Raw genomic sequence first — 27364 nt, 5'->3', positions numbered from 1 at the left:
ATAAATCAACAGTTCTAAGAAAACTCCTGGGTTAAAATGCTGAGATCGTCATAATGAAACTAACTCATGGACAAGTATTAAAGTCTTGAGAATCCTCCTAACACATAATAAATAAATATCCACGGCAGTAATGTAGTTGATAAACATGACTTTATTCAGTTATTCATGTATTTGATTGACAGGAGTCATTCATGTCTATCAGAGATTAACCAGTGGTGTGATTAATCCCAGATAGAGGTCTGATGAGGATAGGCTGTAAGGCTTATGAGTCAATCACAGATCACTGATAGACAGACTTATGAGTGGATGACAAGCCGTTGCGGATAGGAGGACGAGGTCACCGTGGTGTAAATGTAGGCTGGGGAGGTAGATGGATCGATACAGACAGAACCTTCATTTTATTTTTAATTTTTTAAAATCATCAGTTCATCTTTTGAAATTAAAATCATCAAAATTCTATCCTAAACCTTGACCAGCTCGGCGCTCTCAGAAACCAGCTTGGGTGCCTGTAGGAGAAAACAAGGTGATCGGTTGTTAGAATCAATGAATGTTTTCCCTTTACTGTTCTGTACCACCTCTCTTAATGTAACATGATGTTTCCTCTTTACTGTTCTGTACCACCTCTCTTAATGTAACATGATGTTTCCTCTTTACTGTTCTGTACCACCTCTCTTAATGAAACATGATGTTTTATCTTTACTGTTCTGTACCACCTCTCTTAATGAAACATGATGTTTTATCTTTACTGTTCTGTACCACCTCTCTTAATGAAACATGATGTTTCCTCTTTACTGTTCTGTACCACCTCTCTTAATGAAACATGATGTTTTATCTTTACTGTTCTGTACCACCTCTCTTAATGAAACATGATGTTTTATCTTTACTGTTCTGTACCACCTCTTAATGAAACATGACTGGAAGGGGGAAAAGGTATCTGAACAGAAACAGTCTTAAGGTAATATGGTGTTTTGAGTGATCTTTTCTACAATAAAGATGAAAAGGTTTGAACATGTGATCAGTGTGGAGCGGTGAGTGTTTACCTCCTCGGTGAAGCATGCTGCTTGGTCCTCAGCAGCACAGCACTTCTCCTTCATGGTGTGATATTTAGTAGAGATGGTCTTCAGATGATCCTCAGTGATGGTGGTCTTATGTCTGACCACACCGTACAGTAGTCTGAGGAGACACACACACACACACACACACACACACACATAAAAAAATGAGTTGGAGTGTGTGTATGTGTGTGTGTATGTGTGTGTGTATGTGTGTGTGTATGTGTGTGTGTGTTAGTTTCATGCCTACGTGTGTTTAATTTGTGCCCACGTGTTTATTCACAGTGCGTTGGTAATATATCTTACTCACTTCTTCCCAGAGAGCAGCAGATCCTTGCTGTCCTTGGTGCAGAGCTCGGGGCCCATGTGGAAGCTGCTGGCGTCCAGCTCTGGGGGCGTGAACTCTGTGTCAGGCTGGATGGCCAGGATGCAGTGTCTCCTCATGGAATAGGACTGGTTGCAGCAGTGGGCGATGTGGGGGTTAATGCTGGAGGGGTCATAGTCGTCACATGTGGCGTCGATGGCGTCTGTCAGCTGTGGAGAGGACACATGGAGGAAGATGTCAATGGGTAATGTAGAGTAGAGCAGAGTACAGTACAGTAGAGTAGAGTACAGTAGAGCAGAGTACAGTACAGTAGAGTAGAGTACAGTAGAGTAGAGCAGAGTAGAGTAGAGCAGAGTACAGTACAGTAGAGTAGAGTACAGTAGAGTAGAGCAGAGTACAGTAGAGTAGAGCAGAGTACAGTACAGTAGAGCAGAGTGCAGTAGAGTACGATAGAGTACAGTAGAGTAGAGCAGAGTACAGTACAGTAGAGCAGAGTGCAGTAGAGTACAGTAGAGTAGAGCAGAGTACAGTACAGTAGAGCAGAGTACAGTAGAGTACGGTACAGTAGAGCAGAGTACAGTAGAGTACGGTAGAGTACAGTACAGTAGAGCAGAGTACAGTAGAGTACGGTAGAGTACAGTAGAGTAGAGCAGAGTACAGTACAGTAGAGCAGAGTGCAGTAGAGTACGGTAGAGTACAGTAGAGTAGAGCAGAGTACAGTAGAGTAGAGCAGAGTACAGTAGAGTAGAGTAGAGCAGAGTACAGTACATGGTGTTGGTCAGCTGTGGTGACAGAGACAGAAAGAGGAGGGGTCAACACTGGGAAGAGCAGAGTGATTTAAAATGAGAGGATGTGACATGTCTAAGGAGACGTGGAGGGAGGGGGTAGTGGAGGGAGGGGGTAGTGGAGGGAGGGGGTAGTGGAGGAGGGGGTAGTGGAGGGAGGGGGTAGTGGAGGGAGGGGGTAGTGGAGGGAGGGGGTAGTGGAGGGAAAGGTAGGGAGGAGGTGTGAATGTCAGACCTCTGTCTGTATTTGTGTGCTTGCGTATGTGTGTGCTTACATGCGTGTGTGTGTGTGTGTGCTTGCGTGCATTTGTGTGTGTGCTTGCGTGTGTGTGTGTGTCAGACCTTCTCCTCTGCGCAAGGCAGGACGAAGTGGCCTGGCTCGTCCTTGCAGCAGGCATGGAGGACATCATGCACTGTCTCTGACACCATGTGGAGCTGGTCGAAGGAGGCCTGGGGCATTATCCTGGTGTAGTACACCATCATACTGAAGGAGGAGGAGATGGAGGAGGAGGTGGACGAGGAGGAGGTGGAAGAGGAGGAGTTAATTGTCATTACATAGTAATGTATTAAATATAAATGAACCATTCATAAACTACTAATAAGCCATAAAGTAACGATCAATTCACCCATAAAAACATCTGTCGGTAAGTTGTTAGGTGATATTTAAGATCCCAAATAACATGAATCTCATCTACTTTGATCTTCAATATCTCTGTGTTAAAGCGTGACCCCTCACCTCTTCTCAAAACTGTCATCGCTCACAGCAGCCTCGGCAGCACACATCTTCTTGTAGTAGTCCGTCTCATCAGTGATCTTCTTATCAACATCACTGCCTGCCAGCTGGAGACAGAACCATTCATACAGTTGGCATGATGCCACATGACGGGGCAGAGGCCATTATTATGGTCTAAAAATACTATGGATTCAGTGCTAGCCTGCTGAGTTAAAGCCAACAACCATCAACTATTAGCTAAGGGAGCTAACGCAAGTATTCAGGTCAAGGCAATCATCACACTGTAACCAGCTAGGTTACACATCATCACAGACTGATATATAGTATAACTAGCCAGGTTACACATCATCACAGACTGATATATAGTGTAACTAGCCAGGCTACTCATCATCACACTGTAACCAGCTAGGTTACACATCATCACAGACTGATATATAGTGTAACTAGCCAGGCTACTCATCATCACAGACTGATATATAGTATAACTAGCCAGGTTACTCATCATCACAGACTGATATATAGTATAACTAGCCAGGCTACTCATCATCACACTGTAACCAGCTAGGTTACACATCATCACAGACTGATATATAGTATAACTAGCCAGGTTACTCATCATCACAGACTGATATATAGTATAACTAGCCAGGTTACTCATCATCACAGACTGATATATAGTATAACTAGCCAGGTTACTCATCATCACAGACTGATATATAGTATAACTAGCCAGGTTACTCATCATCACAGACTGATATATAGTATAACTAGCCAGGTTACACATCATCACAGACTGATATATAGTATAACTAGCCAGGTTACTCATCATCACAGACTGATATATAGCGTAACTAGCCAGGTTACACATCATCACAGACTGATATATAGTATAACTAGCCAGGTTACACATCATCACAGACTGATATATAGTATAACTAGCCAGGTTACTCATCATCACAGACTGATATATAGTATAACTAGCCAGGTTACTCATTATCACAGACTGATATATAGTATAACTAGCCAGGTTACTCATCATCACAGACTGATATATAGTATAACTAGCCAGGTTACTCATCATCACAGACTGATATATAGTATAACTAGCCAGGTTACACATCATCACAGACTGATATATAGTATAACTAGCCAGGTTACACATCATCACAGACTGATATATAGTATAACTAGCCAGGCTACTCATCATCACAGACTGATATATAGTATAACTAGCCAGGTTACACATCATCACACTGTAACTAGCCAGGTTACTCATCATCACAGACTGATATATAGTATAACTAGCCAGGTTACACATCATCACACTGTAACTAGCCAGGTTACTCATCATCACAGACTGATATATAGTATAACTAGCCAGGTTACACATCATCACAGACTGATATATAGTATAACTAGCCAGGTTACTCATCATCACAGACTGATATATAGTATAACTAGCCAGGTTACTCATCATCACAGACTGATATATAGTATAACTAGCCAGGTTACACATCATCACAGACTGATATATAGTATAACTAGCCAGGTTACACATCATCACAGACTGATATATAGTGTAACTAGCCAGGTTACTCATCATCACAGACTGATATATAGTATAACTAGCCAGGTTACTCATCATCACAGACTGATATATAGTGTAACTAGCCAGGTTACTCATCATCACAGACTGATATATAGTATAACTAGCCAGGTTACTCATCATCACAGACTGATATATAGTATAACTAGCCAGGTTACTCATCATCACAGACTGATATATAGTGTAACTAGCCAGGTTACACATCATCACAGACTGATATATAGTATAACTAGCCAGGTTACTCATTATCACAGACTGATATATAGTATAACTAGCCAGGTTACTCATCATCACAGACTGATATATAGTATAACTAGCCAGGTTACACATCATCACACTGTAACTAGCCAGGTTACTCATCATCACAGACTGATATATAGTATAACTAGCCAGGTTACACATCATCACACTGTAACTAGCCAGGTTACACATCATCACAGACTGATATATAGTATAACTAGCCAGGTTACTCATCATCACAGACTGATATATAGTGTAACTAGCCAGGTTACACATCATCACAGACTGATATATAGTATAACTAGCCAGGTTACACATCATCACAGACTGATATATAGTATAACTAGCCAGGTTACTCATCATCACAGACTGATATATAGTATAACTAGCCAGGTTACTCATCATCACAGACTGATATATAGTATAACTAGCCAGGTTACTCATTATCACAGACTGATATATAGTGTAACTAGCCAGGTTACTCATCATCACAGACTGATATATAGTATAACTAGCCAGGTTACACATCATCACAGACTGATATATAGTATAACTAGCCAGGTTACTCATCATCACAGACTGATATATAGTATAACTAGCCAGGTTACACATCATCACAGCCTGATATATAGTATAACTAGCCAGGTTACTCATCATCACAGACTGATATATAGTGTAACTAGCCAGGTCTTCTGATAAGAGAAGATAAGACATGATCAACTTTGTTGTCCCCAAAGGGAATTGGTCTTGGGTTGGGGTTACTATGGAAATAACACATGGGTAATACATACAGCAGTTTTGACACACTCTGCGTGGTCCTCCATGTCGCAGCACTGGAGCAAGGCCTGCTCAGCCTCCTTGGCGAACCTCAGAATCACCTGCTGAGACGACTCAGGGTGACGCACTGAGATCTCATAGACCAACCTGCCAATCAGGACAGACCATATACAGAGAGTCAGTAGTCAGACAGCCAATCGGGACAGACCGTACACAGTCGTTTAGCCAATAGCAACACCCCATACAAAGTCAGAATTGTGTGTGTGTATAGGCAGCTTTTCCAGATGTGTGTGTGTGTGTGTGTGTGTGTCTGCATGCACGTATGTATGTGCGTAAATACATACTTCCCCATGGCTAAATCCGGGGTCTTGGTAAAGGTCTGGCAGACTGCTGCTATGTCAGCGTGAACGTCATAGTGCTCAGACAGACCGTCTGGCTTAGGGTCTGGCTTCATGGCCTCAACACAGGACCCTCTGTGTACTGCATCCTCCTTACAGCATGCAGACAGACCCGCCGCGCGAGACAACACACTCTCATCAGCACACACCTCATCCACCAGGGTCTTCTGTATGGGGGGTACACACACACACAGGCAGGAAGAGTCAGGGACACAAATACATGGATATGCAGACACACACACACACATACATCCAACAGAATGAGGCTGAGCGGTGAGAGGTGAGACAGTGAGAGGCTGAGAAGTGAGAGAGTGAGAGGCAGAGGGGTGAGAGGCTAAGAGAGTGCCAGGCTAAGAGGTGAGAGATGAGAGGGTGAGAGGCTGAGAGGTGAGAGGCTGAGAGGTGAGAGATGAGAGGGTGAGAGGCTGAGAGGTGAGAGAGTGAGAGGCAAAGAGGTGAGAGAGTGAGGAGTGAGAGAGTGAAAGGTTGAGAGGTGACAGACAGGGAGTGAAAGTTTAAAACGGAAACAGAGGGGAAATGAAAGAGTGTTAAAAGAGAGGAGGGACTAAAAGTGAAATACACCAATAAAAAGAAAGGAATAGAGAGAAGACATAGTTTACCCTCTCCTTCATGCATGTGACCATGTCTCCGCTGCAGCAGGGGGCAACAGTCGCTACGATCTTGTCTACCATGCCTCCCATCTCCTGGAAAGAGGCCTGAGGCATCTTCTGACTGTACTGAACCAGCTTCCTGTTAGAACAAACAGACACACAGATCAACCAATGGGACTGGCCCAAGGGCGGGCTCTCCTGGCTCTCAGCCAATTTGAACCATAGAGTTTTAGATTGACGTGTCCTACTTGGCCTTGACAACGCGGTCTCCATATTTCTTGTGGACGATGCACAGGGACTTGAGTTCAGCCACGCGTTTCGCGACGGCGTGTTGGAAAGTAGCTTTCTGGAAAAGAGAGAGAGAGAACGTTTACGTTGGCTTTGTAGGTGCTTTATCTGTCCATGCCAATAAATATGATTGAACTGAATTGAGAGAGAGACTGCATCCAAAATGGCACCCTATTCTCTCATGGGGTTCTAATCAAAAGTAGTGTACTGTATAGAAAATAGGGTGCGATCTGAGACGCCTCCTGACCTTGGTGTCGAAGCAGGTCTGGGCCTCAGCCTCTCCACAGCATGTAGTCAGAACCTTTCCATAACCTTTGGCGATAGCCAGGACCACATGTGGGGGTAGCATCGGGTTACTCTTGGAGAACTTGAAGATGAACCTGAAACACATGTGCACACACACACAAACACACACACACTCAGTAAATTCTCGAAAAACACTCCATATAGCTCAGTGGCCTAACACAGTATTTTAGCTGGTGTAGTCTCAAGTCGATGGTGTGGTCTCTAGTCAATTGTGTGGTCTCTAGTTGATGGTGGAGTCTCTAGTCAATGGTCTCAAGTCGATGGTCTCAAGTCAATGGTGTGGTCTCTAGTTGATGGTGTGGTCTCTAGTCAATTGTGTGGTCTCTAGTTGATGGTGGGATCTCTAGTCAATTGTGTGGTCTCTAGTTGATGGTGGGGTCTCTAGTCAATGGTCTCAAGTCGATGGTCTCAAGTCAATGGTGTGGTCTCTAGTCGATGGTGTAGTCTCTAGTCAATGGTCTCAAGTCGATGGTCTCAAGTCAATGGTGTGGTGTCAGGTTGATGGTGTAGTCTCTAATCTATGGTGTGGTCTCTAGCCGATGGTGTAGTCTCTAATCGATGGTGTGGTCTCTAGTCGACGGTGTGGTCTCTAGTCGATGGTGTGGTCTCTAGTCGATGGTGTGGTCTCTAGTCGATGGTGTGGTCTCAAGTCGGTGGTCTCAGGTCGATGGTCTCTAGTTGATGGTGTGGCCTCTAGTCGATGGTTGTGGTCTCTAGTCGATGGTGTGGTCTCTAGTCGACGGTGTGGCCTCTAGTCGATGGTGTGGTAACTAGTCGATGGTGTGGTCTCAAGTCAATGGTCTCAAGTCGATGGTCTCAAGTCGATGGTCTCAAGTCGATGGTCTCAAGTCGATGGTGTGGTCTCAGGTTGATGGTGTAGTCTCTAATCGATGGTGTGGTCTCAAGTCCATGGTGTGGTCTCTAGTTGATGGTGTAGTCTCTAGTCGATGGTGTGGTCTCAAGTCGATGGTGGGGTCTCTAGTCAATGGTCTCTAGTCGATGGTCTCAAGTCGATGGTGTGGTCTCAGGTTGATTGTGTAGTCTCTAATCGATGGTGTGGTTTCAAGCCCATGGTGTGGTGTCTAGTCAATGGTGTGGTCTCAAGTCCACTGTGTGGTCTCTAGTCGATGGTGTAGTCTCTAGTCGATGGTGTGGTTTTAGTCGATGGTGTGGTCTCTAGTCGACGGTGTCGTCTCTAGTTGACAGTGTGGTCTCTAGTCGACGGTGTAGTCTCTAGTCGATGGTGTGGTTTTAGTCGATGGTGTGGTTTTAGTCGATGGTGTGGTTTTAGTCGATGGTGTGGTCTCTAGTCGACGGTGTGGTCTCTAGTCGATGGTGTGGTTTTAGTCGATGGTGTGGTTTTAGTCGATGGTGTGGTTTCTAGTCGATGGTGTGGTAACTAGTCGATGGTGTGGTCTCTAGTCGATGGTGTTGTCTCTAGTTGATGGTGTGGTCTCTAGTTGATGGTGAGGTCTCTAGTCAATGGTCTCAAGTCGATGGTCTTACGTCGATGGTGTGGTCTCAGGTTGATGGTGTAGGCTCTAATCGATGGTGTGGTCTCAAGTCCATGGTGTGGTCTCTAGTTGATGGTGTAGTCTCTAGCCGATGGTGTGGTTTCAAGTCTGGTGTGGTCTCCAGTTGATGGTGTGGTCTCTAGTCGATGGTGTGGTCTCTAGTCGATGGTGTGGTCTCTAGTTGATGGTGGGTGTAGTCCCTAGTTGATGGTGTGGTCTCTAGTCAATGGTCTCAGGTCGATGGTGTGGTCTCAAGTCGATGGTGTGGTCTCTAGTCGATGGCGTGGTCTCTAGTCGATGGTGTGTTCTCTAGTCGATGGTGTGGTCTCTAGTCGATGGTGTGGTAACTAGTTGATGGTGTAGTCTCTAGTCAATGGTGTGGTCTCTAGTCGATGGTGTGGCCTCAGGTAGATGGTGTGGTAACTAGTTGATGGTGTAGTCTCTAGTCGATGGTGTGGTCTCTAGTCGATGGTGTGGTCTCAGGTCGATGGGGTGGTAACTACTCAATGGTGTGGTCTCAAGTCAATGGTCTCAAGTCGATGGTCTCAAGTCGATGGTGTGGTCTCAGGTTGATTGTGTAGTCTCTAATCGATGGTGTGGTCTCAAGTTGATGGTGTGGTCTCTAGTCGATGGTGTGGTCTCTAGTCGATGGTGTGGTCTCTAGTCGATGGTGTGGTCTCTAGTCGATGGTGTGGTTTTAAGTCGATGGTGTGGTTTTTAGTCGATGGTGTGGTCTCTAGTCGATAGTGTGGTCTCAAGTCGATGGTGTGGTCTCTAGTTGATGGTGTAGTCTCTAGTCGATGGTGTGGTTTTTAGTCGATGGTGTGGTCTCTAGTCGATGGTGTGGTCTCTAGTCGATGGTGTGGTCTCTAGTCGATGGTGTGGTCTCTAGTCGATGGTGTGGTCTCTAGTCGATGGTGTGGTCTCTAGTCGATGGTGTGGTCTCTTGTCGATGGTGTGGTTTTTAGTCGATGGTGTGGTCTTTAGTCGATGGTGTGGTAACTAGTCGATGGTGTGGTAACTAGTCGATGGTGTGGTAACTAGTCGATGGTGTGGTCTCAAGTCAATGGTCTCAAGTCGATGGTCTCAAGTCGATGGTGTGGTCTCAGGTTGATTGTGTAGTCTCTAATCGATGGTGTGGTCTCAAGTCCATGGTGTGGTCTCTAATCGATGGTGTGGTCTCAAGTCCATGGTGTAGTCTCTAGTCGATGGTTGTGGTCTCTAGTCGATGGTGTGGTCTCTAGTCGATGGAGGGGTCTCTATTCGATGGTGTGGTCTGTAGTCGATGGAGGGGTCTCAAGTCGATGGTGTGGTTTTTAGTCGATGGTGTGGTCTCTAGTCGACGGTGTGGTCTCTAGTCTATGGTGTGGTCTCTAGTCGATGGTGTAGTCTCTAGTTGATGGTGTGGTCTCTAGTCGATGGTGTGGTCTCTAGTCGATGGTGTGGTCTCTAGTCGATGGTGTGGTCTCTAGTCGATGGAGGGGTCTTATGTCGATGGTGTGGTTTTTAGTCGATGGTGTGGTCTCTAGTCGACGGTGTGGTCTCTAGTCTATGGTGTGGTCTCTAGTCGATGGTGTAGTCTCTAGTTGATGGTGTGGTCTCTAGTCGATGGTGTGGTCTCTAGTTGATGGTGTGGTCTCTAGTTGATGGTGTGGTCTCTAGTCGATGGTGTGGTCTCTAGTTGATGGTGTGGTCTCTAGTTGATGGTCGTGGTCTCTAGTCGAGTGTGGACACTTACCTCCCAACAAAAGCCTTGTGGTCCTTCTTGAAGTCTTCACACTGGTCTGCAGCGGGCAGCTCAGCTTTGAGGGACAGGTCCCGAGGAATCTACAATCAATCAATCAACCACTCAATCAATCAGTCAAATGTATCCATAAAGCCTTTTTTACTTCATCAGTCGTTATATTGTTTTCCAGTAACCCGGTCTACACCCCAAAGAGCAAGCAGAAGCAGAAGGAAGAAACCTAGAAAGGAACCTGGCTCAGAGGGAGAGGTGGTCCATTCTACCTTGGCCTTGTGGTCCACGAAGCAGTGTGTCCTCTCAGCGGCAGTCTTCTCACAGCACATCTTCAGATCGTTCTTCTCCACCAGGGTCTCAGAGGAACACACCGCGCTCTGGAACAGGTCCGCCTGCACACACACAACACACACACACACACAAATAGGAGTACACCGTTTAGCCAGCAAAGAGTGCTATTATATCAGAACAGTTTCAACTGAAACAAACACTGACTGGAAACATTAGTCACTAATGCCCAATTCCATACCTACCCCTACCTCTGGCCCCTTTCTTTGGGCTCTACCTTTGTGCCCTACATCTGGCCCCTACCCCTGGCCCCTCCTCTGGCCCCTCTCTGGCCCCTACCTACCCCTGGCCAGGCTGGCCAAATGTTAAATGTAAAGTTGGATGATGAGGTGTGATACGGTTGATGAGGTATGATAAGGATGATGGGGTATGATAAGGATGATGAGGTATGATAAGGATGATGGGGTATGATAAGGATGATGGGGTGTGATAAGGATGATGGGGTATGATAAGGATGATGGGGTATGATAAGGATGATGAGGTATGATAAGGATGATGGGGTGTGATAAGGATGATGGGGTGTGATAAGGATGATGGGGTATGATAAGGATGATGGGGTATGATAAGGATGATGAGGTATGATAAGGATGATGAGGTATGATAAGGATGATGGGGTGTGATAAGGAAGATGAGGTGTGATAAGGATGATGGGGTGTGATAAGGATGATGGGGTGTGATAAGGATGATGGGGTGTGATAAGGGTGATGAGGTGTGATAAGGATGATGGGGTATGATAAGGATGATGGGGTATGATAAGGATGATGGGGTATGATAAGGATGATGGGGTGTGATAAGGATGATGGGGTATGATAAGGATGATGGGGTATGATAAGGATGATGAGGTGTGATAAGGATGATGGGGTGTGATAAGGGTGATGAGGTATGATAAGAATGATGCGGTATGATAAGGATGATGAGGTATGATAAGGATGAGATGTGATAAGGATGATGAGGTGTGATAAGGATGATGAGGTATGATAAGGATGATGAGGTATGATAAGGATGATGAAATGATAGGTGTCTCTCACCACATCTCTTTCGCAGTCCTCTGGAGGAGTGTCTGAGCAGCATTTGACGCCCATGGCTAAGGCCTCTGCGATGAGAGGCACCAAGTCACCCAACGTACTATCGGGAAGGTTCTGAGCCAGCCCTACAAGGATCCTACACACACACACACACACACACACACACACACACACACACACACACACACACACACACACACACACACACACACACACACACACACACACACACACACACACACACACACACACACACACACACACACACACACATCAATCAGTCAGTCAGATGATGCATTATACCAAAACATGAACACACAGTGCAGTTTACTGACTGAACTCATTGTTATTTGTGGTTAGAGCGTTGGGCCAGTAACCGAAAGGTTGCTGGATCGAATCCCCGAGCTGACAAGGGAAAATCTGTCGTTCTGCCCCTGAACAAGGCAGTGTTCCTAGGCTGTCATTGTAAATAATAATTTGTTCTTACTGACTTGCCGAGTTAAATAAAAAAAAATTTGTCATACTTTTTCTCCCTACCCTACCGTCCCGTCCCGGACAACAATACTTCTACTGCTACTTACAGCTAAGGTTTTAATCAGCAAAAAGGCAAAGAGCCCGCTTTTAAACATAGGATGGTCCTCTCTCAGTAGCTTGCTAGAAAACCAATTTGGATTTAGATTTTTTTGGAGTACAATGGAGGCTTTAAGAGAGAGGCCTTAGTATTTAATAGTTTTAACCCTCCAAACTCATGTTCGTTATGTAAATATGCTCATTTAATTTTATCTTGTTTGCCATTCCAAATAAAGGGAAATAATATTTCCTCACATGATTTGAAAAATGATTCCCTTTGGAGTCAGTAAATTAATTAATAAATATGTAAACTGCGATATGACTAGAGAATTTATCAGGGTAATCTTCCCGTAAATGGATGGGTGTTTTCCCTCTCCACGGTTTTAAGATTCTATATATTTTGCTGTTTTTGATCAAAGTGAATAGTTGCAAAGATCATTCAACTTTTCCAGGATATGTACACCAAGCACATCGACTTCACCATGCACCCATTTAATCGGGATTTAATGTTTGCATCTTTTAGAGACCCAATCCTTAATATAGTATTATCATATCATCTCTTATCATAGTTGGGTTTAAGTCTAGAGAAACTGGTTAAATTATCCAAGTCTTCAATGTGACCCTTCAAGGTTGAAGATTGAGGACTCAAAGAGAATCATCAGTGTACGTTGATAATTTTGTCTCTAATCTCTTTTTTTAAAGCAATTCAATGGCCTCAATAAATAGGTATGGTGACAGAGGAAAACCTTGTTTTCCACCTCTTGACAATTCAAAATTCTCAGACAAGTAACTGTTATTGAATTTTTGACATATTATTGTACATGACTTCTACCCACTTTATGAGATATTCTATAAAGTTGAAAAAAATCCAGGCACTTATAAACAGATTCTAGACGTACTGTATGAAATGTTTTCTTAAGATCTGCCATAAAGATTATACTTAGTTTCCCTGCATTCTGATAGTTTTCCATTATTTCTAGTAGTTGTCTAATGTTGTCTCCAATATATCTTCCTTTTAAGAATCCTGTCTGATCGTGATGAATAATGTCCGGTAGGACCTTTTTATTCTATGAGAAATACATTTTGCCAATATTTTTGAATCACAACATTGAAGGGTCAGGGGCTTCAAATTTTTTTCAAGAGACTGGTTCTTTATATTGCCCCCCTGGCTCCTGCTTCAGTAGCAGAGAGATCAGTCCCTTCTTTTTGTATGTCTGACAGTTTGCCATTTATATTGATTAATTTGAAATGGGGAAAATCCCTGGTCTCGATGGTATTCCAAAATGTTTATGAACTACTGAAAGATCCATTACTATCATGTTTTAATTACTTATAAATAAATGTCAAACTGTTGGACACATAAAGAGGGACTGATTGCTCTCCTACTGAAACAGGAGCCAGGGCGGCAATATAAAGACCTAACCATCATAATAATGGATCTGTCCCTCTTGTGTGTAGATCAATTTAATACATGTTGAATTCAGAATGTAACACAACAAAATGTGGACTAAGTCAATGGGTATGAATACTTTCTGAAGGGTTGTATATATATAGTTGAAGTCGGAAGTTTACATACACTTAGGTTGGAGTCATTAAATTGTTAACAAGAAACTATAGTTAACAAACTATAGTTAACAAACAATTTCTTGTTAACAAACAATCTACTTTGTGCATGACACAAGTCATTTTTCCAACAATTGTTTACAGACAGATTATTTCACTCATAATTCACCGTATCACAATTCCAGTGGGTCAGAAGTTTACATACACTAAGTTGACTGTGCCTTTAAACAGCTTGGGAAATTACAGAAAATTATGTCATGGCTTTAGAAGCTTCTGATAGACTAATTTGTCACATGAGTTGACGCTGGAGAGACGAAGCAGGTACGGGGAGTAACATTTAATCAATAACAGACATAGAACGAGACAGGAACAGCGTCAGCATACAGAAAACAAAGACAAAAACAATCAATGCAGCAGTGGGGAACAGAGCTGGGGAACTGACAATTATAGGGGAAGAAATGAACAGGTGATAAGTGAGTCCAGGTGAGTCCAAGACGAGGGAAGGCTTCAACTGTATATACTGTACTACTGCAATATGCCTCATAACTACTACTGCAGTATGAGGCATATCTACTAATGCAATATGAGGCATATCTACTACTGCAATATGAGGCATACTACTACTGCAATATGAGGCATACTACTACTACTGCATTATGAGGCATATCTACTACTGCAATATGAGGCATATCTACAACTACTGCATTATGAGGCATATCTACTACTACTGCAATATGAGGCATACTACTACTGCAATATGAGGCATATCTACAACTACTGCATTATGAGGCATATCTACTACTACTGCAATATGAGGCATACTACTACTGCAATATGAGGCATATCTACTACTGCAATATGAGGCATATATACTACTACTGCAATATGAGGCATACTACTACTGCAATATGAGGCATATCTACTACTGCAATATGAGGCATATCTACTACTGCAATATGAGGCATATCTACTACTACTGCAATATGAGGCATATCTACTACTGCAATGTGAGGCATATCTACTACTACTGCATTATGAAGCATATCTACTACTACTGCATTATGAAGCATATCTACTACTGCAGTATAAGGCATATCTACTACTGCATTATGAGGCATATCTACTACTGCATTATGAGGCATATCTACTACTGCATTATGAGGCATATCTACTACTACTGCATTATGAGGTATATCTACTACTGCATTATGAGGCATATCTACTACTGCAGTATAAGGCATATCTACTACTGCAGTATAAGGCATATCTCCTACTACTGTAGTATAAGGCATATCTGCTTCTGCAATATGAGGCATCCTACTACTGAAATATAAGGCATAGCTACTACTGCAATTTTAGGCTGCACTACTCACAAAGATTTGAATCCATCTTCCTTGGCCTCAGTGAAGATGGTACAGATCTGGTTCTGAGCCTGAGACCGGGATAAAACACTCAGCAGCACCAACAGGCTGCAGACAGACAACCACTGCATGATGAAAGGACAGGCGCACGGACGGAGGGATGGATGGAGAGAAGGAGGGATGGATGGAGAGAAGGAGGGATGGATGGAGGATGGGATCTAGCGATTGAGCCGAGGAATGGAGAAATGCAGAGCTCCTTTATACTATTGTGGAATCTGTCAATCATTAGCTGACATCTCTCTGTCTTTCTCTCTCTCTCTGTCTCTCTCTCTCTCTCTCTGTCTCTCCGCCTCTCTGTCTGTCTGTCTCTCGCTCTCGCTCTCTCTCTCTCTCTGTCTCTCCGCCTCTCTGTCTGTCTGTCTCTCTCTCTCTGTCTCTCTGTTTGTCTTTCTCTCTGTCTCTCTCTCTCTCTCTCTGTCTCTCTCTCTGTCTTTCTTTCTCTCTCTCTCTCGCTCTCTCTGTCTCTCTCTCTGTCTCTCTGTCTGTCTGTCTGTCTGTCTGTCTGTCTGTCTGTCTGTCTGTCTGTCTGTCTGTCTGTCTGTCTGTCTGTCTGTCTGTCTGTCTGTCTGTCTGTCTGTCTGTCTGTCTGTCTGTCTGTCTGTCACTCTCTCTCTGTTTCTCCGCCTCTCTCTCTATTCTCTCTTTCATTTGGACCCTGGGACTGTGTTTCACAACTGGTCTTTGCACACAGTGATCTGTCAGTAAATAAACACTGCTTTTTAGATTCCCTTTTCTGTAGTTAGTTCTATGGAAGAAAACTCAGTCACCCAGGTGAAAGTACAGAATATGTGTAGCATGATTTGGGGGGTGAACGGCCAGGAACACAAAGGTCTGAAAGACAAAGTCCACTGTACGTTGTGCTTCCAAACTGCCCCCATGCTAACCCACCATTTGACCAGGTAATATGTCTCCAAACTATCACCAAGCTAACCCACCATCTGACCAGGTAATATGTCTCCAAACTATCACCAAGCTAACCCACCATCTGACCAGATAATATGTCTCCAAACTGTCTCCATGCTAACCCACCATCTGACCAGATAATATGTCTCCAAACTGTCCCCATGCTAACCCACCATCTGACCAGATAATATGTCTCCAAACTGTCCCCATGCCAACCCACCATCTAACTAGTTAATATGTCTCCAAACTGTCCCCAAGCTAACCTGCACCATCTGATCAGATAATATGTATCCAAACTGTCCCCATGCTAACCCACCATCTAACCAGATAATATGTCTCCAAACTGTCCCCATGCTAACCCACCATCTGACCATATAATATGTCTCCAAACTGTCCCCATGCTAACCCACCATCTGACCATATAATATGTCTCCAAACTGTCCCCATGTTAATCCACCATCTGACCAGATAATATGTCTCCAAACTGTCCCCATGCCAACCCACCATCTAACTAGTTAATATGTCTCCAAACTGTCCCCAAGCTAACCTGCACCATCTGATCAGATAATATGTATCCAAACTGTCCCCATGCTAACCCACCATCTAACCAGATAATATGTCTCCAAACTGTCCCCATGCTAACCCACCATCTGACCATATAATGTCTCCAAACTGTCCCCATGCTAACCCACCATCTGACCATATAATATGTCTCCAAACTGTCCCCATGTTAATCCACCATCTGACCAGATAATATGTCTCCAAACTGTCCCCATGCTAACCCACCATCTGACCAGGTAATATGTCTCCAAACTGTCCCCAGCATCTAACCATATAATGTCTCCAAACTGTCCCAATGCTAACCCACCATCTGACCAGGTAATGTGTCTCCAAACTGTCCCCATGCTAACCAACCATCTGACCAGATAATATGTCTCCAAACTGCCCCCATGCTAACCAACCATCTGACCAGGTAATATGTCTACAAACTGTCCCCATGCTAACAAACCATCTGACCAGATAATATGTCTCCAAACTGTCCCCATGCAAACCCACCATCTAACCAGATAATATGTCTCTAAACTGTCCCCATGCTAACCCACCATCTGACCAGGTAATATGTCTCCAAACTGTCCCCATGCTAACAAACCATCTGACCAGATAATATGTCTCCAAACTGTCCCCATGCTAACCAACCATCTGACCAGGTAATATGTCTACAAACTGTCCCCATGCTAACAAACCATCTGACCAGATAATATGTCTCCAAACTGTCCCAATGCTAACCCACCATCTAACCATATAATATGTCTCCAAACTGTCCCCGAGCTAAACCACCATCTCTGAAACTTCAAAAATCTCTGAAACTGGAAACACTTATCTCCCTCACTAGCTTTAAGCACCAGCTGTCAGAGCAGCTCACAGATCACTGCACCTGTACATAGCCCATCTATAATTTAGCCCAAACTACTACCTCTTCCCCTACTGTATTTATTTATTTTATTTATTTTGCTCCTTTGCACCATATTATTTATATTTTAACTTTGAACTTTCTTCAAACTACAAATCTACCATTCCAGTGTTTTTCTTGCTATACTTTATTTACTTTGCCACCATGGCATTTTTTGCCTTTACCTCCCTTATCTCACATCATTTGCTCACATTGTATATAGTCTTATTTTTTTTCCACTGCATCATTGATTGTATGTTGTTTTATTCCATGTGTAACTCTGTGTTGTTGTATGTTGTCGAACTGCTTTGCTTTATCTTGGCCAGGTCGCAATTGTAAATGAGAACTTGTTCTCAACTTGCCTACCTGGTTAAATAAAGGTGAAATAAATAAAATAAAAAATAAATAAATAAAAATCTGACCAGGTAATATGTCTCCAAACTGTCCCCATTCTCACCCACCATCTGACTTGGTAATATATGTCCAAACTGTACCCATGCTAACCCACCACCTAACCAGTTAATATGTCTCCAAACTGTCCCCATGCTTACCCACCATCTGACCAGATTATTTCTCCAAACTGTCCCCATGCTAACCCACCATCTAACCAGATAATATGTCTCCAAACTGTCCCCATCTATCCAAATAATATGTCTCCAAACTGTCCCCATGCTAAACCACCATCTAACCAGATGTGTCCAAACTGTCCCCCTGCTAACCCACCATCTATCCAAAATTATGTCTCCAAACTGTCCCCATGCTAACCCACCATAAGACCAGATAATGTCTCCATCCTGCCCCCATGCTAACCCACCATCTGACCAGATAATATATCTCTATACTGTCCGCATGCTAACCCACCATCTGACCAGGTAATATGTCTCCAAACTGTCCCCAGTATCTAACCAGATAATGTCTCCAAACTCTCCCAATGCTAACTCACCATCTGACCACATAATATCTCCAAACTGTCCCCATGCTAACCCACCATCTAACCAGGTAATATGTCTCCAAACTGTCCCCATGTAAACCCACCATCTGACCAGGTAATATGTCTCCAAACTGTCCCCATGCTAACCAACCATCTAACCAGATAATGTCTCCAAACTGTCCCCATGCTAACCCTCCATTGAACCAGATATTGTCTCCAAACTGTCCCAATGCTAACCCAACATCGGACCAGGTAAAATGTCTCCAAACTTTCCCCATTCATCCAAACAATATGTCGCTAAAATGTCCCCATGCTAACCCACCATCTGACCAGGTGAAATGTCTCCAAACTGTCTCCATGCTAACCAACCATCTAACCAGGTAATATGTCTCCAAACTGTCCCCATGCAAACCTGCACCATCTCACCAGGTAACATGTCTCCAAACTGTCCCCATGCTAATCTGCACCATTTGACCAGGTAATATGTCTCCAAACTGTCCCCATGCTAAACCACCATCTGACCAGGTAATATGTCTCCAAACTGTCCCCATGCTAACCCACCATCTGACCAGGTAATATGTCTCCAAACTGTCCCCATGCTAACCCACCATCTGACCAGATAATATGTCTCCAAACTGTCCTCAAGCTAACCTGCACCATCTGACCAGATCTGTCTCCAGACTGTCCCCATGCTAACCCACCATCTGACCAGATAATATGTCTCCAAACTGTCCTCAAGCTAACCTGCACCATCTGACCAGATATGTCTCCAAACTGTCCCCATGCTAACCCACCATCTGACCAGGTAATATGTCTCCAAACTGTCCTAACGCTAACCTGCAACATCTGACCAGGTAAAATGTCTCCAAACTGTCCCCATGCTAACCTCCACCATATGACCAGATAATATGTCTCCAAACTGTCCCCATGCTAACCTGCACCATCTGACCAGGTAATATGTCTCCAAACTGTCCCCATGCTAACCCACCATCTGACCAGATAATATGTCTCCAAACTGTCCTAATGCCAACCTGCACCATCTGACCAGGTAATATGTCTCCAAATTGTCCCCATGCTAACCCACTAGCTAATCCAGATAATATGTGTCCAAACTGTCCCCATGCTAACCCATCATCTAACCAGATAATGTCTCCAAACTGTCCCCATCTATCCAAAAAATATGTCTCCAAACTGTCCCCATGCTAGCCCACCATCTGACAAGATAATATGTCTCCAACCTGTCCCCATGCTAACCTGCACCATCTGACCAGATAATATGTCTCCAAACTGTCCCCATGCTAACCCACCATCTGACAAGATAATATGTCTCCAACCTGTCCCCATGCTAACCTGCACCATCTGACCAGATATGTCTCCAAACTGTCCCCAAGCTAACCCTCCATCTGACCAGAAAATATTTCTCAGCTAGGCTGCCCACGACAGCTGAAACCGTCTTTCAAACAAGCCGTACTTAGTGGCCAAGTCTACCAGGAGCAATGGAGTATTCCAGACCCATCCCCAGTTCACCTGGTGGGCAGGGATACCTTTCTCTGAGTATGAACATCGACTACGAACACGCACGCATACGCGCACACACACTAACTGTAGAACTTTGAGATTGTTTTTCAATGAACAGCGTGTTACAAATTCAATGCATTGTTAGTATTTAATATTAAATTACAACCCTCATTCAGCCCATACATTTATTACCAAAAACATTTTCAAAGGACATTTTTTGCAGACCCCTGTACTTAAAATGCCCAGATAGATAACCCCTCGCCACGTTACACAAACAACCCCTCTTGGACTGTCAACACACCTTCAGCCTACACACACAGCCCACCCACTTATGCACACACACACACACACACACACACACACACACACACACACACACACACACACACACACCCCACACACACACACCCCACACACACACCTCCCACACACACCCCACACACACACCTCCCACACACACCCAATACACACACACCCCACACACACCCAATACACACACACCCCACACACACACCTCCCACACACACCCAATACACACACACCCAATACACACACACCCAATACACACACACCCCACATACACACACCTCCCACACACACCCAACACACACACACCCCACATACACACACCTCCCACACACACCCAACACACACACACCCCACATACACACACCTCCCACACACACCCAACATACACACACACCCCACATACACCCACCTCCCATACAACCCCCCCCCACACACACCCCACCCTGCCCCATCTAGTTACTGTAACACACCCCACCCTGCCCCATCTTGTTACTGTAACACACCCCACCCTGCCCCCATCTAGTTACTGTAACACACCCCACCCTGCCCCCATCTAGTTACTGTAACACACCCTGCCCCCATCTAGTTATTGTAACACACCCCACCCTGTCCCATCTAGTTACTGTAACACACCCCACCCTGTCCCATCTAGTTACTGTAACACACCCCACCCTGTCCCATCTAGTTACTGTAACACACCCCACCCTGTCCCATCTAGTTACTGTAACACACCCCACCCTGCCCCCATCTAGTTACTGTAACACACCCCACCCTGTCCCATCTAGTTACTGTAACACACCCCACCCTGCCCCATCTAGTTACTGTAACACACCCCACCCTGCCCCCATCTAGTTACTGTAACACACCCCACCCTGCCCCATCTAGTTACTGTAACACACCCCACCCTGCCCCATCTAGTTACTGTAACACACCCCACCCTGTCCCATCTAGTTACTGTAACACACCCCACCCTGTCCCATCTAGTTACTGTAACACACCCCACCCTGCCCCATCTAGTTACTGTAACACACCCCACCCTGCCCCATCTAGTTACTGTAACACAGCCCACCCTGCCCCATCTAGTTACTGTAACACACCCCACTCTGCCCCATCTAGTTACTGTAACACAGCCCACCCTGCCCCATCTAGTTACTGTAACACACCCCACCCTGCCCCATCTAGTTACTGTAACACACCCTACCCTGCCCCATCTAGTTACTGAAGACTCTGGGCTGCAGGCCGCCGCTGAAGACTCTGGACTGGGGAACTTCTCAGGAGGTTCCGGACTGTAGGCCGTCTCAGGAGGTTCCGGACTGTAGGCCGTCTCAGGAGGTTCCGGACTGTGGACCGTCTCAGGAGGTTCCCGGACTGTGGACCGTCTCAGGAGGTTCCGTACTGTGGACCGTCTCAGAAGGTTCCGGACTGTGGACCGTCTCAGGAGGTTCCGAACCGTGGACCGTCACTGCAGGCTCCATGCCATGGATCATCACTACAGGTTCCACGCCATGGATCATCACTGGAAGCTTCGTGCCATGGATCATCTCTACAGGCTCCGGGCCATGGATCATCCCTACAGCCTTCTTGCGATGGATCATCTCTACAGGCTTCGGACCATAGATCATCACTGGAGGCTTCTTTCGTGGAGCTGGAATAGGTCTCACCGGACTAGGGAACGTCGCTGGGAGTTCTGGACTAGGAAACGTCGCTGGAGGCTTCCTTCGTGGAGCTGGAATAGGTCTCACCGGACTAGGGAACATCGCTGGGAGTTCTGGACTAGGGAACGTCACTGGAGGCTCCAGACTGGAGATGCGTCGCTGGAAGCCAGGTGCGCAGAGCAGGCACAGGGTATACTGGGCCGTGGAGGCGCACTGGAGATCTGGAGCTTATGGCTGGTACAACCCGTCCTGGCTGGATAACCCCCGTAGCGCGGCAAGCGCGAGGCGTTGTGACAGGTCGCACAGGTTTGTGTTGGCGAACTGGGGTTACCGTGCGTAGAGCTGGCGCAGGATAACCTGGGCCAAGAAGACGCACTGGAGACCAGGAGCGCTTAGCAGGCATACTCCTTCCTGGTTGAATGCCAACTCTAGCACGGCACCTGTGAGGAGCTTGCACCGAGCGCACCGGGCTGTAGCTGCGCACTGGCGACACAGTGCGTATCTCAGCATAACATGGTGCTTGCTCGATCACTTGCCCCCCACAGTAAGCACGGGGAGTTGGCTCAGGTCTCCAACCTGACTCTGCCAATCTCCCTGTGTGCCCCCCCCAAAAAATGTTGGGGGGCTCGTGGCCGGGCTAGTTCCTCTTCTCGTCGCCGCTCTGCTCTCGCTGCCTCCACCTGTTCCCATGGGAGGCGATCCCATCCAACTTGGATCTCCTCCCACGTCCAGGATCCTTTGCCGTCCAGAATTTCTTCACAGGTCCATTCCTTTCCACGCTGCTTGGTCCTTTTGTGGTGGGTTATTCTGTCACAGCTGTCGAAAGGAGCAGACCAAAGTGCAGCGTGGTTGTAGTTCCATATTTTTATTTAATCCGTGAAACTTTGCAATACATAAATAACTGAATATGACAAAACAACAAACCGTGACGCAGAGAGAAACAAACACTACTCAAAATATAACAAACCACAAAACCCAGGAAGAAAAACCCCAACTTAAATATGATCTCCAATTAGAGACAATGAGGACCAGCTGCCTCCAATTGGAGATCAACCCCAAAAACAACAACATAGAAATAGAAAACTAGAACTAAACATAGATATAGAAAACAGAAAAAAAACACAAAACACCCCCTGTCACGCCCTGACCTACTCTACCATAGAAAATAACATCTTACTATGGTCAGGACGTGACACCCACCCTGCCCCATCTAGTTACTGTAACACACCCCACCCTGCCCCATCTAGTTACTGTAACACACCCCACCCTGCCCCATCTAGTTACTGTAACACACCCCACCCTGCCCCATCTAGTTACTGTAACACACCCCACCCTGTCCCATCTAGTTACTGTAACACACCCCACCCTGTCCCATCTAGTTACTGTAACACACCCCACCCTGCCCCATCTAGTTACTGTAACACACCCCACCCGCCCCATCTAGATACTGTAACACACCCTGCCCCCATCTAGTTACTGTAACACACCCTGCCCCCCATCTAGTTACTGTAACACACCCCACTCTGCCCCCATCTAGTTACTGTAACACACCCCACCCTGCCCCATCTAGTTACTGTAACACACCCTGCCCCATCTAGTTACTGTAACACACCCCACCCTGCCCCCATCTAGTTACTGTAACACACCCCACCCTGCCCCATCTAGTTACTGTAACACACCCCACCCTGTCCCATCTAGTTACTGTAACACACCCCACCCTGCCCCATCTAGTTACTGTAACACACCCCACCCTGTCCCATCTAGTTACTGTAACACACCCCACCCTGTCCCATCTAGTTACTGTAACACACCCCACCCTGCCCCATCTAGTTACTGTAACACACCCCACCCCGTCCCATCTAGTTACTGTAACACACCCTGCCCCATCTAGTTACTGTAACACACCCCACCCTGCCCCATCTAGTTACTGTAACACACCCCACCCTGCCACATTTAGTTACTGTAACACACCCCACCCTGCCCCATCTAGTTACTGTAACACACCCCACCCTGTCCCATCTAGTTACTGTAACACACCCTGCCCCATCTAGTTACTGTAACACACCCCACCCTGCCCCATCTAGTTACTGTAACACACCCCACCCGCCCCATCTAGTTACTGTAACACACCCCACCCTGCCCCCATCTAGTTACTGTAACACACCCCACCCTGCCCCATCTAGTTACTGTAACACACCCCACCCTGCCCCATCTAGTTATTGTAACACACCCCACCCTGTCCCATCTAGTTACTGTAACACACCCCACCCTGTCCCATCTAGTTACTGTAACACACACCCCACCCTGCCCCATCTAGTTACTGTAACACACCGCACCCTGCCCCATCTAGTTACTGTAACACACCCTGCCCCATCTAGTTACTGTAACACATCCCACTCTGTCCCATCTAGTTACTGTAACACACACCACCCTGTCCCATCTAGTTACTGTAACACACCCCACCCTGCCCCATCTTGTTACTGTAACACACCCCACCCGACCCATCTAGTTACTGTAACACACCCCACCCTGTCCCATCTAGTTACTGTAACACACCCCACCCTGTCCCATCTAGTTACTGTAACACACCCCACCCTGCCCATCTAGTTACTGAAGACTCTGGGCTGGGGAACTTCTCAGGAGGTTCCGGACTGTAGGCCGTCTCAGGAGGTTCCGGACTGTAGGCCGTCTCAGGAGGTTCCGGACTGTAGGCCGTCTCAGGAGGTTCCGGACTGTGGACCGTCTCAGGAGGTTCCGGACTGTGGACCGTCTCAGGAGGTTCCGGACTGTGGACCGTCTCAGGAGGTTCCCGACTGTGGACCGTCTCAGGAGGTTCCGGACTGTGGACCGTCTCAGGAGGTTCCGGACTGTGGACCGTCTCAGGAGGTTCCAGACTGTAGGCCGTCTCAGGAGGTTCCGGACTTTAGGCCGTCTCAGGAGGTTCCGGACTGTAGGCCGTCTCAGGAGGTTCCGGACTGTAGACCGTCTCAGGAGGTTCCGGACTGTGGACCGTCTCAGGAGGTTCCGGACTGTGGACCATCTCAGGAGGTTCCGAACTGTGGACCGTCTCAGGAGGTTCCGGACTGTGGACCGTCTCAGGAGGTTCCGGACTGTGGACCATCTCAGGAGGTTCCGAACTGTGGACCGTCTCAGGAGGTTCCGAACTGTGGACCGTCACTGCAGGCTCCATGCCATGGATCATCACTACAAGTTCCGCGCCATGGATCATCACTGGAAGCTTCGTGCCATGGATCCTCTCTACAGGCTCCGGGCCATGGATCATCCCTACAGGCTTCTTGTGATGGATTATCCCTACAGGCTCCGGGCCATGGATCATCCCTACAGGCTTCTTGCCATGGATCATCTCTACAGGCTTCGGACCATAGATCATCACTGGAGGCTTCTTTCGTGGAGCTGGAATAGGTCTCACCAGACTAGGGAACGTCGCTGGGAGTTCTGGACTGGGGAACGTCGCTGGAGGCTTCCTTTGTGCAGCTGGAATAGGTCTCACTGGACTAGGGAACATCGCTGGGAGTTCTGGACTAGGGAACGTCGCTGGAGGCTCCATACTGGAGATGCGTCGCTGGAAGCCACGTGCGCAGAGCAGGCACAGGGTATACTGGGCCGTGGAGGCGCACTGGAGATCTAGAGCTTATGGCTGGTACAACCCGTCCTGGCTGGATAACCCCCGTAGCCCGGCAAGCGCGAGGCGTTGTGACAGGTCGCACAGGTTTGTGTTGGCGAACTGGGGCTACCGTGCGTAGAGCTGGCGCAGGATAACCTGGGCCAAGAAGATGCACCGGAGACCAGGAACGCAGAGCAGGCATACTCCTTCCTGGCTGAATGCCAACTCTAGCACGGCACCTGGGAGGAGCTTGCACCGAGCGCACCGGGCTGTAGCGGCGCACTGGCGACACAGTGCGTATCTCAGCATAACATGGTGCTTGCTCGATCACTTGCCCCCCACAGTAAGCACGGGGAGTTGGCTCAGGTCTCCAACCTGACTCTGCCAATCTCCCTGTGTGCCCCCCCAAAAAATGTTGGGGGGCTCGTGGCCGGGCTAGTTCCTCTTCTCGTCGCCGCTCTGCTCTCGCTGCCTCCACCTGTTCCCATGGGAGGCGATCCCATCCAACTTGGATCTCCTCCCACGTCCAGGATCCCTTGCCGTCCAGAATTTCTTCACAGGTCCATTCCTTTCCACGCTGCTTGGTCCTTTTGTGGTGGGTTATTCTGTCACAGCTGTCGAAAGGAGCAGACCAAAGTGCAGCGTGGTTGTAGTTCCACATTTTATTTAATCCGTGAAACTTTGCAATACATAAATAACTGAATATGACAAAACAACAAACCGTGACGCAGAGAGAAACAAACACTACTCAAAATATAACAAACCACAAAACCCAGGAAGAAAAACCCCAACTTAAATATGATCTCCAATTAGAGACAATGAGGACCAGCTGCCTCCAATTGGAGATCAACCCCAAAAACAACAACATAGAAATAGAAAACTAGAACTAAACATAGATATAGAAAACAGAAAAAAAACACAAAACACCCCCTGTCACGCCCTGACCTACTCTACCATAGAAAATAACATCTTACTATGGTCAGGACGTGACACCCACCCTGCCCCATCTAGTTACTGTAACACACCCCACCCTGCCCCATCTAGTTACTGTAACACACCCCACCCTGCCCCATCTAGTTACTGTAACACACCCCACCCTGCCCCATCTAGTTACTGTAACACACCCCACCCTGTCCCATCTAGTTACTGTAACACACCCCACCCTGTCCCATCTAGTTACTGTAACACACCCCACCCTGCCCCATCTAGTTACTGTAACACACCCCACCCGCCCCATCTAGATACTGTAACACACCCTGCCCCCATCTAGTTACTGTAACACACCCTGCCCCCCATCTAGTTACTGTAACACACCCCACTCTGCCCCCATCTAGTTACTGTAACACACCCCACCCTGCCCCATCTAGTTACTGTAACACACCCTGCCCCATCTAGTTACTGTAACACACCCCACCCTGCCCCATCTAGTTACTGTAACACACCCCACCCTGCCCCATCTAGTTACTGTAACACACCCCACCCTGTCCCATCTAGTTACTGTAACACACCCCACCCTGCCCCATCTAGTTACTGTAACACACCCCACCCTGTCCCATCTAGTTACTGTAACACACCCCACCCTGTCCCATCTAGTTACTGTAACACACCCCACCCTGCCCCATCTAGTTACTGTAACACACCCCACCCCGTCCCATCTAGTTACTGTAACACAC

General features: G+C 46.4%; 1 protein-coding gene and 1 long non-coding RNA gene across 2 annotated transcripts; one reads left to right on the top strand and one right to left on the bottom strand.

Annotated features, from left to right (window-relative positions):
- Positions 1 to 205: 205 nt before the first annotated feature.
- LOC115193491 (serum albumin 2) lies at positions 206 to 15481 on the bottom strand. The gene is made up of 14 exons (XM_029752174.1): positions 15253 to 15481; positions 11750 to 11882; positions 10643 to 10765; positions 10374 to 10462; positions 7063 to 7195; positions 6776 to 6873; positions 6537 to 6666; positions 5863 to 6083; positions 5533 to 5665; positions 2899 to 3002; positions 2505 to 2646; positions 1363 to 1586; positions 1041 to 1173; positions 206 to 506 (listed from the first exon to the last, which is right to left on the bottom strand). The coding sequence occupies exons 1-14, from the start codon at positions 15369 to 15371 to the stop codon at positions 462 to 464; spliced, it is 1827 nt and encodes a 608-aa protein (XP_029608034.1). The 5' UTR covers positions 15372 to 15481; the 3' UTR covers positions 206 to 461.
- LOC115193492 (uncharacterized) lies at positions 2997 to 3728 on the top strand. Its single transcript, XR_003878187.1, has 2 exons — positions 2997 to 3388; positions 3431 to 3728. It is a non-coding gene; the product is annotated as an uncharacterized LOC115193492 (long non-coding RNA).
- Positions 15482 to 27364: the final 11883 nt, after the last annotated feature.

This window comes from Salmo trutta, chromosome 5 (genome assembly GCF_901001165.1).
Source record: "Salmo trutta chromosome 5, fSalTru1.1, whole genome shotgun sequence".
NCBI classification, from domain to species: Eukaryota; Metazoa; Chordata; class Actinopteri; order Salmoniformes; family Salmonidae; genus Salmo; species Salmo trutta.
Note: the sequence above shows the minus strand (reverse complement) of the source record. Positions and strands in the feature narration are given on the sequence as shown.